General features: G+C 40.5%; 1 protein-coding gene across 1 annotated transcript in view; it reads right to left on the reverse strand.

The window, feature by feature from the left end:
• Positions 1 to 13073, reverse strand: part of LOC108893552 (unconventional myosin-VIIa-like) — a 29546-nt gene that overhangs the window by 15969 nt on the left and 504 nt on the right. The window contains 15 exon segments of the mRNA XM_051078542.1: positions 749 to 790; positions 1051 to 1157; positions 1503 to 1638; positions 1804 to 2014; positions 2120 to 2262; positions 2569 to 2688; positions 2861 to 2937; positions 3066 to 3219; positions 3651 to 3764; positions 3984 to 4126; positions 4665 to 4786; positions 4863 to 5047; positions 7109 to 7261; positions 7538 to 7651; positions 10636 to 10704. Of these exon segments, the coding sequence (XP_050934499.1) occupies positions 749 to 790; positions 1051 to 1157; positions 1503 to 1638; positions 1804 to 2014; positions 2120 to 2262; positions 2569 to 2688; positions 2861 to 2937; positions 3066 to 3219; positions 3651 to 3764; positions 3984 to 4126; positions 4665 to 4786; positions 4863 to 5047; positions 7109 to 7261; positions 7538 to 7651; positions 10636 to 10653 (1839 nt within the window). The 5' untranslated portion in view covers positions 10654 to 10704.

Below are 13073 nucleotides of genomic sequence, written 5' to 3' on the forward strand. Positions count from 1 at the left end.
CCTTTCAAGGTTTAAGTAATCCTTTGAGAGGTCCTAGTAGTCCCTCAGAGGGTTTCTAGTGGGCCTTTAGGGGGATGCTATTTGCAGTGACACCATTCCCTACCAACATTGGTAAAACACCTAATGAGGAAACGTCCTTTGGAAGAACACTACTCATCCCTCCAGTAGATTTCAATACCCTTGAAGAATTTATGACCAGGACCACTGAAGATGTTCTGGAGGCTCAGGGTGGAACATCTCATCACTGACACACTTTGGTTTCTTTTCCTTTAATTTGTCCCCAGTAATCTAATGATTACTCTCCTTATATGACTAGTTTTGACATTGGTACAAGGTACACAGTACAAACACAGGGTGCAAACACATTACTACCACTGCACACAGTAGACAAATGAAACGGGGAACCACACAAAATCTAAAAAGCTAAACAGAAAATGACAGTACTTCCTGTTTCAAAGGTCCCTAACTTCTCTGAAAGGTTTAATTCCCTTGAAGCACACAAAACATTGCCTTTTGTCAGGTGTGAGAGTTAAATGATTAACATTCAAAAATCTGATGCTAAATTTCTTCAGCTGTTTCTGCTACAACAAAATACACAAACATGGAATAAAGAGAAGAGCTTAAAGATAGAGAGAGAGGGATTTGTAGATGGAGGTGCACCACACCACCAATACTTAGATTGTATTCAGTTTAAATAAACACACACAGGATCTGAGTGACCACATGAAGCTAAAGGCCTGTTGATTACCTTGGGAGCAGGGGTGCTGGGCTGCTGATAGCCACACAGAAACTGATGTCAGAGGAAAAGACGGAGGAAACAGAGAAGAGACAGCACAAAGAGACGACAAGTACGCCATTAGTAAAAGCCAACACTGTGAGGAGAAAAGCTGAGGGGAGGCAAAAGTCACCACCCACATTATCACCTGAAGACAGACACACCTTAAACGTCAAAACAAAAGTTGTAAAAGGAGGTGAAAAATATTAGTCCACCATTACACATATTCATGCATGGTAAAATCTGGTGGTGTTACAGTATTTTTCTGGTCTCACCATGGCTACATCAGCCTGGAAGATTTGTTTGATGAACTTGTTCTTGGACGAGTGGACGAGCTGGATGATGTCCGTGTGGAGGCTGTCTCGGTTTTTCTCCAGGAATCCTAGAAGAAGGAAGTTGTGGAGAGAGAAAAACTGTGAGAGTGATTTCACACCTGTAGTTTGGTTCATTTGGTTTTTGCCTGTCTCTGTCCACACATGGTGTAAATGTGCACAAAAAGAGGGAAGAACATTGAGGGAAACTATAACATAAGGGCTGAGAGTAAGTTTCTCAACTGATCAGTTAATTATTTGGTCCAAAAGATTTTACTGTGATTTACAGCCAACAACCCAAAAATATTCAAGTTACAACATAATAATAATAATTAAGTAGCAGAAAGTTGCTGAAACCAGTGGAGAAATAAGCTATAAAACAAAGCACAAAAACAGACTGATGAAACTGAACACACCTCTGGTCTCGTAATGCACCACACCAGCAAAGTGTTGAATACCAAACTGGGTTTCGTAGCTGTTTTTAGGAGGGATGTAGTAGGAGTTGAGCTTGTGCTGTGAGTTGAGCTTATACAGCATCGTAGCATCAGTTCCCTGAGAAAAGACAAAGAACAAGGAATCAATTAGAAACCTGTTGGCATGATATTGTGAATTGTAGCTATAAACTGTCCCAGCATATCAGAAAAACAATATATCACTCAAACATTTCTAATCGGAAACATGTTGGTCTAATGCCAAAGATTCTCTCTTGTGTTGTACCTTAGGGAACTTGCTCTCCTCATCGATGAGGGAGATGATGTTCATGGGTTTGTTGGCGATCATGTCCAGCGCGTCCTGGTTATCCGTGAACTCGATGTGCTTCCAGCTGATGTCCTCCAGGTTGTACTCCTCCTGCTCCAGTTTGAAGACGTGGCGAACGAAGAACTGCTGCAGGTTCTCGTTGGCGAAGTTGATGCAGAGCTGCTCAAAGCTACGGTGGGAAATCAGAACAAGTTTTTTAAAATACTAGATGAATGGATGAGCCAAGAAAACAGACCTGGCGCTGCTTCTAATCAAACCACAAACTATAAACAACCTGTTGACGATGAAGTTCTCAAAGCCAAAGATGTCCAGCAACCCGATCGATCTGCGTATGACATCACTCTCGCAGGACGGTGGTCTGTATATGGCAGCATTAATCTTATCCACAATCCAGACGAACAGCCGGCCGTAGATCCCCTGGAAGATAAAACCCAAAGTCAGCAAAAATACAAATCTTTCATCTTTCAAATCTTTCTTTTCTGAGCTTTTATTATATATAATACAGTTTCCTGCCAAAATCAGAAATCTTTTAGTTGTTTCTGATGAGAGATTTGTGTTTGTGCAGGCTAGCTTATGACAGAAAACTTAAATGTAGTTGAAAAAAACAGTATTGCAGCATAATCTAGATAGAAACAGCCATATTTAATGCAAACTGAGTTGAATTTCTACCATGCACGGACTATTGAAGTCACATTACTGAATTTGAGCCCATTGGCTACATACCTTGACAAAGGCATCCCTGACATCCAGGCCTTGCTCCACACTGAGAGGCGTGGCGACACTTTCACCACGAGTGATCAGGGTTCGTGTGGTCAAACACACCATCACATCCTTGGGCTCCACCTAGTAAACAAAAACAAGCAACATCAGAGAAATGGGGGAAACAAAAACACAAAAAAGTGGTGAAAATGGACTCCAACTTAAAGCAGCTTCATTCTTTTCTAAGACAGAAAACACAATAAGAAGAGCTACATCTTCCATCAATGCAATGATAAATACTAATTTGGTTTTTCACCTCCATGAGCGAAGCAGCGGTGACCAGGTCAGGAGATCTCACAACCACACAGGCGTCCAGGTTGTCATACGTACGAGCTGAAGGACATGGGAAAGATAAGTGTAAGAGACACCTCACAATATTACACAGTCCAGTAATGACTATGGCTTTTACAGTGATGACAGACATTACACTTCTAAACTGAACACTGTGAAGTGTGACGTACCCTCGAATCGCAGGTTTCCCATGTGTAAAATGGCGGCCAGCAGCTTGGAAATCTCCCAGTTCTCTGTCTCGGTGAACATGAGGACCTTCATGGCTGACAGGATGCTGGAGTAATCGCTCAGGTCGTCACGGCCGTCACACTCTGTACAGTTACCCTGGAGAGGTTGAATACACAGAGAACCTTTTACCAAACCACTTAGTTCTTATTCCTGACACATTATTTCTTACAAAATCAAAATAAACACTTCAATAAACCATAAACCATAACCATAAATCTCACTTTTATTTGAGTTTTTTAGGTATTTTCCTACAGTTTACAGATAAAACAAGATTAACTAACATAAAACTGACTTAAAACATTACTAATCTAGCAACAATCAGGTGAGAAGGAAACAGTGGGCTGTTCTGCAGTGGCCAGCTAGGAGTCTTGCGAGAACTTGAGCTGTTTGCTTAAGAAGAGAGGGATAAACTACATGCTGAGACCTCTCGTTAAAAGCTACAAAAAGCACTTGATAGCAGTGACTGCCTCAAAATTATATGGTTAAAAAGGTCCCAGTGTTTATCTGTCACACAGCCGTAGACTTACCATGGTGAGGTAGGAGTAGTCCGTGGCGAGGCCCAGACCCAGCTTCGCTTTCATCTCTGGAGGCATCCCTTTCAATATACAGTAGAAAACATGGTAGTTCCTCTCATCTGGAGCCTGGAGGAGAAAAGAGAAGAGAGGGACAAATGGGGAGCAAATGCTGTTTATAAAATTTCTGTTATACTTTTTAAATGAAGCTATATATCTGTGACATGATTTGATTGATTTATGGAAATTTAACCAAACGAAGTTGAATCGATAACACCTGAAGGTCCCACTGTTACTGACACTACAGACGTATTTGATCCAGGCATAAACTATGATGTGTCGTCTCACCTGTCGACACACTCGAGACTTCTCCAGCAGGTACTGCTCTATCTTAGCTCCTTCAATGGCCCCTCGCTTGTTGAAGTGGATGTCGATGTACTTCCCAAAGCGACTGGAGTTGTCATTGCGGATTGTCTTGGCATTGCCAAAGGCTGAGTGGATTTAAAAAATCAGAGAGTGAGGTGATGGGGAAAAGCACAAACACAGCCAGAGCTTTGTAACAGCACAGTCTGATAGTACGCAGCTATACTGATGTATCCTGACGGTATAAAGTAACAGAGTGGTCCCTAAACCAGGAAGTAAGTTAGCATTTTAGCACTCATAGTTCCCTCGTCCTAAAGTCAGTGGGTTTTTGGTTAAATGTCTGAAATAACCTTCCACCTCTACAGCCTTGTTGTGTTTCTACTTCTCTCCAATTAAAAAAATCCCTTGGGTTTTTTGTCAAGGGAACAAGGGTGATGCTAACTTCAGGGCTGGACTACAAAAATATATCATCAAGTTCATTCTTAACTTAAATAAAATGGAAAAAATGTAGATTCAAACATCCATACAAACTGGTTTAATATGATGAAGAGCTGCACAGGGAACCTTGACATCAGACTGCTTTCATCCCTAGATTTGACATTTATATTTCCATACACATTTATGAAAACAGACACCAGAGTGGGAGATGATATTTTGCCATCTGACCTTCGAGGATCGGCGTGGCCTCTAGGACCTGCTGCTCTATCCAGGAGTGTTGGCCGCTGATGGCTGCGAGGAACTGGAGAATCAGCTTTGTGCTTTCGGTCTTCCCAGCTCCAGACTCACCACTGTCACACACATAAAGAACTGTTACAGTCTCTTAGGTCTTTACCTGTGGTTGTAGCCGACACAGAACTCACTTACCTGATGATGCAGCACTGGTCCTTGTTGTTCCGCTGCATGTTGAAGTAGCAGTTGTCTGCTATGGCGAATATGTGCGGCGGCATCTCGCCGATCTTCTTGTTGGTGTAGAGGCGGATCTGGTCCGGAGTGTAGATGGGGAGCAGCTGGTAGGGGTTGACTGCCACTAGGATCGAGCCTGTGTATGTCTGTAAGAACCCAAAAAAAACAGAAGAGGGGATGTTTTTAAACTGTGAAAACACAAACATACGGACATTCACTTACTGTTTTTTATTTTAGAGACAGAATATATTGACTTGTCTCATTGGAACTTTTACAGCAAAGACTAGGTGTTGCACTTGTCATCCCTTTGACTCTGGCATTTCTAGTGTTAAATAACTACAGATTATTGGATTTATTTTGTAATTTGGTTGTACTGCAGCTCTAATGTCACTAATTAAAACATTGACTTGGCCAACACAGAGTCCAGTGGATCAATCACATTAACTTGAGCAAACTGACACATTCAAAAAATAAGTTATATATAAGCAAAGATTAAAATCAGTTGCTAATACAGCAAAAAGGTTGCTCTCTAATGAACAGAAACCAAGCAGCTATGAACAAAGTACATTTTACCTCCCTTGAAATCTAGATCACGACTTAAACACTTCAACTCAACTCATGATATCAACCTTTGTTTTTCATGATTATGGTGAAATCGTCTCATCATTTACATAAAATGTATCACACAGCAGTAATAAAATAAAATAAATGTTAACTATTACTAATAAACTATGGTGCGTTCCAGAAGTAGTCGGAATTTCCGGGTTCCTAGTCGGAAGTTTCAATCGGAAGGCACAGTAAACCGACATAAAAAATCAAGATGGCTGCCAGTCGGATCAATAGTAGTGAACACTCCTGATTTTACCGCGTATAGCAGTTCCAACGTCCTCAAATGATTACTTCCTATCTAACCGAGTCCTAGCTTGTTACTATAGCTAAGACTCGTTAGCATTTTGCGCCATATCACTACAAACGTTATTAAGCGTTAATAATTAAGATTCAACCGTAAAATTTGATGAGGCTTTGTACCTTGTCCACTTTTGTCTCGGCCGTTGGATGTGTTCGCGGAGATCGCCGCCATTTTGTTTTCACACCGTTAAGAGCAGTGTGCTTTTAGCTAACGCCAGATGACACTTCATGAAGACAGCAGGTCTAAGTTTAGCAAAATTAAGTATAGGGTGGTCGCAAGAGGTTAAAATGACTTCTAACATCTATATTTATGTTTATTTTTTAATGCAATAAGTAAAGTACTTCGTATTGACTTTGTGTATGAAATGCCTTAAGTCGTGATCTTGAGATAATGGGAGCAATATAAAGAATGATCTGGGGACAGCAGTGACATGTTAAGTACACTAAACATACATAGAGAAAGAAATTAAAGAATAAAGAATGTGGCATATCGCAAAAACGTGTTGTTTCTAGTTTGACTTTATACTCACCCTTCTCCCACAAATTGTCTATATGGAGAGAGACAACAGAACAACCAGACCACCATTATCAGGAGCTTGTTCTTTAGGGTAATTGAGCTGTTAAGCACAATTACTAGACAATAACCACTGTTATAAGCCTGACAACATGCCACAGATCTGCTCAGTTTGGGTGAGAAGAATCTGTTTAAATTCACACAGGATTACATTCCCTATATCCTGTTACCACAGCAACCTCATTTGGGTCAGTGCGTGTATACTGAAGTCCTGCACCTAATGATTATTGCCATTATTAGTTAATTACTGGTTATTATTGCAATTTATTGATCTTGTATAACATCTCAAGTTCCCAAGAACCAACTGCAATGCCTTGTTTTGTCTGAAAAAGCCAAGGATATTCAGTTTACTATTGTAACAAACCATAAAATATTCACATTTGAGAAGCTGGAAACCGTGAATTTCTTAAACTACCATTCATTTATCAAAATATCTGTTGATTAATTTTCTAAACTAATCATTGCAGCTCCAATCATGAGACATGGAAGTCATAATTACGAGATAAGGTCTCAAGTGTTTTTCCTTTAGTGAATGTAATGCACTAAACTCAGTGCACTCACTTCTCAGTCAAAGAGTGAGGTGGAGACATTCAGCTTTATTTATAGTAATGAGTGAACTCCACCGCAGCCAAGGTATTGAAGGCACAAGTAAACAGCTTAACCTGAATAAGAACTTAATTGGGTTGTGATCAATGCAGAAAAAGAGCTACAGCGGTGTACTGACGTAGATGACGCGTTCGTTGTAGCGGATGAGCAGGTTGCGGAGGATGCCAGCCTCGTTGAGGTCGCCAAGACGGATCATGTCTTCCACCCCATGGATGGAGGTCGGGTGCATGGGTTTGATGTTGGTGGCGTTCTGAGGGGAGATCCAGTGTTCCTGTGTGAGAGGGAAACAAGGGAGTAAATCAGAGGGATGGTGCCCTGAAAGCTTAGAAGGTCAAGATCTTCTGGAAGGTTCTGGTCTTGGGTCTTATTTTGGTAGTTTTCACCATCATTCCTATCAGTTATGATGAACACTCGTACTTGCCAAAGTACTGGCTGAGTTTCTCAGATTGTGTCTTTGAAGAGTTCACAAGTAGTGATCAAGCATTAACTTGCCAGCACCAAGCGAATGCCTTGTACAGTATCTACAGGGTAACTGCTGTCGACCTACCCTGCCTTCATCATCCAGAACTTGGATCTGTCCAGAGTCGCACAATTTGACCACAGCTCCCACAGGGACATCAAACTCTCGGCCCGTTTTAAGGTCCAACCACACATAGTCCCCCTGGATGATAAAAAAACTCTGGTTAAATATGGATAATTATACCCAGAATAGTAATCAGACCATAATTAAACATTAAAACGGAACCAAAAAATTGAGCATTGAAATGGAAAATAAGATGAAACAGAACGTAAACCCTTTTAACCACCTTCTTGATTGTACCTTTTGTGTTTGCAGCTGCATTGTAGAGACATTATTTCATTTTATTTTTATGACATTAGTATTTTGTTGTAGTTGTTTTCTTGCCATTTTTGGACATGAAATTGTGCGACGAAACAAAGTAGACTTTGGGTGTCCATTCTATTATTTCCCAATGTTGAAGAATCCGTGATGCTTTAACTGGCCAGTGTTTTAAACCAACATGGCTGAGTGAATAAAGGCTTTTATTACAGTTTTACTTTTCTCTTAACAGTTTCACTGTTGTACCGTTTAATCCTCTGACTCTCGTTACTTATTCCAAATTACCAAATAAAAGCTGGTAGTAGCTCTTTGTTATACATTACCTTTATTATGTCACATGCTCGGATACAATCTTATTGTTTTGTGCATGTGATTATTTTGTTGTGTGCGTTGAATAAGGAGGAAACATGAAAGTTACATAATGTAGTTGCTAGGCCCACTTTTTCAGCTGCCAACTCTGTGAATGGACAGATTTAATCTGAAAAAAGCTGACCACCTTCAGCTCACAGAGGGGATGATGTAACCCCTGACCTTAGAGCTTCATGTTGTTTGGACCCGTGTATAAGACTGACTGAGGTTTACTTTTATTGGGGTGCGGCTAAAAATCCTGATTTTAGTGTCTTTGACCTGGATCTTGAAACTTGATACTGCCACAATAAATTCCAGCTACATAACAGATTGAATTAAACAAACAAATTACACTGAGAACCACTGATTTCAGGAAAGACTGGATTAAACAGTTTAATTTAAAACAAGGATTCATTGGACGGATGAATTTAAACCTCTAAGGAAAATCATTAGGTGTCTTTTGCTCATTAATAAAACAATATCAGGGAATTGTATGCAGTACATTGTATACATCCTACTCTCTAAATGCACCCTCAGATTTAGCCTTGTCTCCAGTTTGCTTAGATGCTGAGCGCAACAGAAGCTGCTGGTAAATCTCCTCATAACAGAAAACACTGCAGCACAAAGCTCAGCGTTCACCCCTACAGTCTAGACTGTGACTTTAAGGATGCTATTTTTTGCTTCCATTTAACAACATCCAGATGTCTCTCAGTCAATGAGATTCATAGCTGAGGCTCGGAGCTGTGATTGAAACAGCGCAGCGTGTCTGAGTCGTGCCCCACAGGACTCCAGGGAGGGAAAAAGGCACCGGAATCTAGTTATTGAAGAGAAACTATTGATGGACTGATATGGAGTAAACCACGGCTGACTGAGTACGGAGTCAGCCTCTGCTATATTTAGAGTGCAGGGACATGAAACTGATGAATGACTGTAAAACTGATGCATAAATCCTTATTTCTTCATTTGATTTCTATTGTACCTATGACTATTTAATGCTATCAATTATACGTTTTGTTTTTGGATGCTTTCACGTGAGGCCTGTTGTTTCCTTTTTGTCTCTTGGTTGTTTCTAGTTTGGATTGTTTTGTGGTGATGGTAGAAATCTCAAAACCTAGGCCCATCTCTCCAAAACTAGCTACCACAATATGAAGTTTTATAATTCGGGTGAACTGACCCTTTAAAACCCTCCTTTTTTCTTATTTGCTGCATCTAATGTTGATGTTGCAGCAATCTCATTTATTTATCAAGTTCCATCTTATCTTGTATACTGATATTATAATTGCTTTCTGCTTATCTGGACTTTTTAATAACAGTGTCACCTACACAGGCGATGTAATGAGTTTACCAAATTAAAGACAGAACATAAAGGGAAATATGGAAGAGGAGAATAAGTGAATGACTCTCTGACCTCCTTTAACAGCCAATACTCAGAGGCCCTTGAGCTGGGCCTGTAGTAACAGCAAAGTACTCTGTATATGAAGAGTTTTTAAGGTTGTGTGTTTACTAATCACCTTTCCAAAACCACAAAACACAAGAGCAAAAATATAAGGACTTAATTAAACTCTGTGTTTTAATCTGCTTTAATATAAGCTGCAAATGTTCTAGCTTTGTATCTACAGCGGTGACCTTGCGTTATTTCCAAAGGCAACAGGCCTATTTAGAGTAACATTAGCACCTCTGCCCTGATTTTATTTTGGGAAAGTTACACTTTTGCTTTTAATTTAGTATTTTTGGCATTTTGACTTTGATAGCTTACACTCTAGAGGGAGAGGAAACGGTTCCCAGGGATGATTACACTCGAACACACACATCACAAGTTTGCCAAACTCGTTGGTTATTTGTCATCCTTAAATCATTTTTACCTGTTTGATAATACAAACATTAAAACACAAATCTAACTGTTTTTCTGTAGTTAGCAGCCAAATCATCCAAGGGTTGAGTTAGCATAAACAACATTTTAATTACATTTTTATTTATACTGTACAGCTAGGGCTAACTAGCTTTACCCTGAAATACAAGAACAATGAGCTCTGTTATTTCCATGTCTTCTGTGGCTCATGAGCTAGCGAGGATACTGATGTTTTGCCTGTAACATGCAGCCTCAGTCTTTTAGTGTTATTCATTATCGCATGTGTGTAGCCATCACAGACATATTTAAGACCCTTTACAGGCTTTTCATTTCAAAACAAATGAGTTGAAAACATTAAAAAGTCAGCAGGAGACAGTTTTCAGCCAACATTAGCTTTAGCTTATGCTATCTAGCTACAGCTGACATTTCAGCCCACAAACTCCACCAATAGTCAACTAGAAATGAGCCAGAATCAGCTTGACACATGTAGCAAGAGCAGCTAATGACAACCAGGTGTAGTGATCAGTCAATCCTGTAGATATTCAGAACCTGAGATAGTGAGAATGAACAGGTGTTAAGATGAAACCAGTCTCTACCCAACATGACCTACCTGCTGCAGAATGACCATGGTTCAGCCTCGGGTTGAGTCCAGGACATCAGAAGTCATCAAGTGTGGCCTCTGCAAAGGAGATGAGTTACAGACATAAAGCAACTGAAAGAACAAACGACAGGAACAATTTCCACTCAAAACAACGTGTACCCCAGTACACGCTGGGGGGTCAGAGTGGAGGCAATCAGCCATGTGGTTCAGCTGGACATGGGAGAAGGGGGTTGGGATTGGGAGGGGGTTAAAGGGTCTTGCTGGAGGCTGTTAAAGGCTTACTCGGATTCCTGGGGATAATCCCATCACTTAAGTACGAGGCATAGTTGTTGCAGTTATGACTGCTGAATCATTTTCTCCCCCACTAAGCCATCCTTCCTTTGTTACCCTCACTCGAAATGACAGCGACGTGTTACTGTACAAGGTGCGACAGCCTTTTTGTTTCCACTTAACTACTGTGAGCAAAGCAGGAGAATTTTCTTTTTTCTTTCCATCGTCAAATGAATCTGAGGTGACCTTTTTAACTCTGCTAATTCCTTGTAGGGAATATAAACATAAAATAACAACATAAATAGCTTGTGTGGCTAAAAATAAAGTCCAGACGGTGTGAGTGATGAAGATGTCAAGGGGGGAGGGGCTAAGTGTATTAATGATCCATTAGTGGTCCAATAAGTAGATTAACATTTAGTTGATTGTACCGTGCTACAAATCAGAATGAATCTGACTGAAGATGGATATTATGTGGAAGAAAACATCCAAAGATTCATCTCATACGAGGGTAGAAAACCTCTTGGAGAGCAGCAGTACAAAGATACAGCAGGGAGTTTAATTCCAGGGGCGAATATGTTCAGCATTTACCAAGAAAGAGCTTCTTATCCAGAACCACAGGGTGCCAGTCTGGCAACTGTCCCAAACACAGACCTATAGATCTGTACTAAACGTCACCATGTGGCCGTTCCTCTGCCCACCACAACCTTATTTCATCAATTACAAACAAACAAATCCACCACAAAGAACTCAAACCAAGCCTGAACATCTAGTACCTGTCGAGTAAACAAAGGTGTGATAGTGACACCTGATAAAACCTAAGCTGCTGCTCCTGCTAATGCAACATTTCACTGTAGCTGCATTGAAGCAACAGATTGTGCAGCTTGAAGATTGTTTTTTAATCCCTTGTTGAGGATAAAATGTAGTTTCTCAACCTTAAAGGTCTCAACCTCATGTGCGGTCACAAGATACGCAAACAAAGATCAATACATTGGTATCTTTTATTGTTTCTTCCCACATGTTCTTGAAAACAGAACAACCAGACTTAGAGCTTACCCTGTTCCCCAAAGCCTCTGACTGATCACTAACTCAGACCTTAGCAAACTCACCCTAAATGCCTTTATTACCAACCATGTGTTTACATCCCAGCAAAGTTGAGGCCAACTGGACTTAGTTGTAGATACTTTAAGTAGTTTCGCCCCTCATCCAAGAGGCTTCTTCATTTCTGAGTTCTTAAAGTATCTAAAATCAAGTCCAGCTGCACTTGATTCAACTTCTCCTGGACGACCCTGACCTGTATTTAACCCCATCATGCTTCTACATGTGTGTTTACATAGCTTTAGCATATATAGCTCTATCTCTCTCTGCTGACCTTTGCATTCTTTCTGTCTGACTTTGCAAACTGTCTGTCACGTCAAATCAGTTTTATTTACACAACCCAAAATCACAAACTGCAAATTTGCCCCCAAGGCGTTGATGGTCTTTTGTTGTTTTTCAAATAATGACCCTATACCCAAATACCCTAAGACTGTTGATTCAGATGGGTTAGGGTCTCCCTAAAAGCTCTAAAAATGGAAGAACAGTCACAAGAAGAGAAGAGACAGAGCGAGGCCAATGTGTTGGATTAACCTTAGAAATTAAGAAAAATATAGCCTCAGGTCTTGGATGGGTGGGCTCAGTTGGGTTTGGTCTTAAAGACAGAGCTCCAGTTGTTCTAAGACACCTCTGGGATCTAAGAAGACTATCTGTCTGCAGCCAAACAGCTCTGCAAGTTTGTACTTAAGCAGAGGGATGGCTGAAAGGCCGATGGGAATTTTGACCTGATGATGGCACTAGAGGAAAAGTCAGGCGATCACCAAAGTTATTACAGTTCATCCTGAGGGGACCATGAATGGGTTCACCAAATTTCATGGCAATCCACTGAGTAGTTGTTGAGATATTTCACTCAAAATAATCGATCGAATAGCTGTTGAGATACATGTACGTGATGCGACCGTCATTGCTGCTAGCATGGTTGAAAACAGGATAATGGGCCAGAAAAGGCTGAGAAAACTTGACAATGTAGGAAAGTCTCACTTCAGTCATGCTGTTAGTTTTATAATTAGCTCATATTGGATGATTTTACTGTGCATTGTTTGCTCTATTTGTCATTTCCATAGACTTAGATAAAGTATCATGAC

Source organism: Lates calcarifer, linkage group LG20 (genome assembly GCF_001640805.2).
Source record: "Lates calcarifer isolate ASB-BC8 linkage group LG20, TLL_Latcal_v3, whole genome shotgun sequence".
In the NCBI taxonomy this organism is placed as follows: Eukaryota; Metazoa; Chordata; class Actinopteri; family Centropomidae; genus Lates; species Lates calcarifer.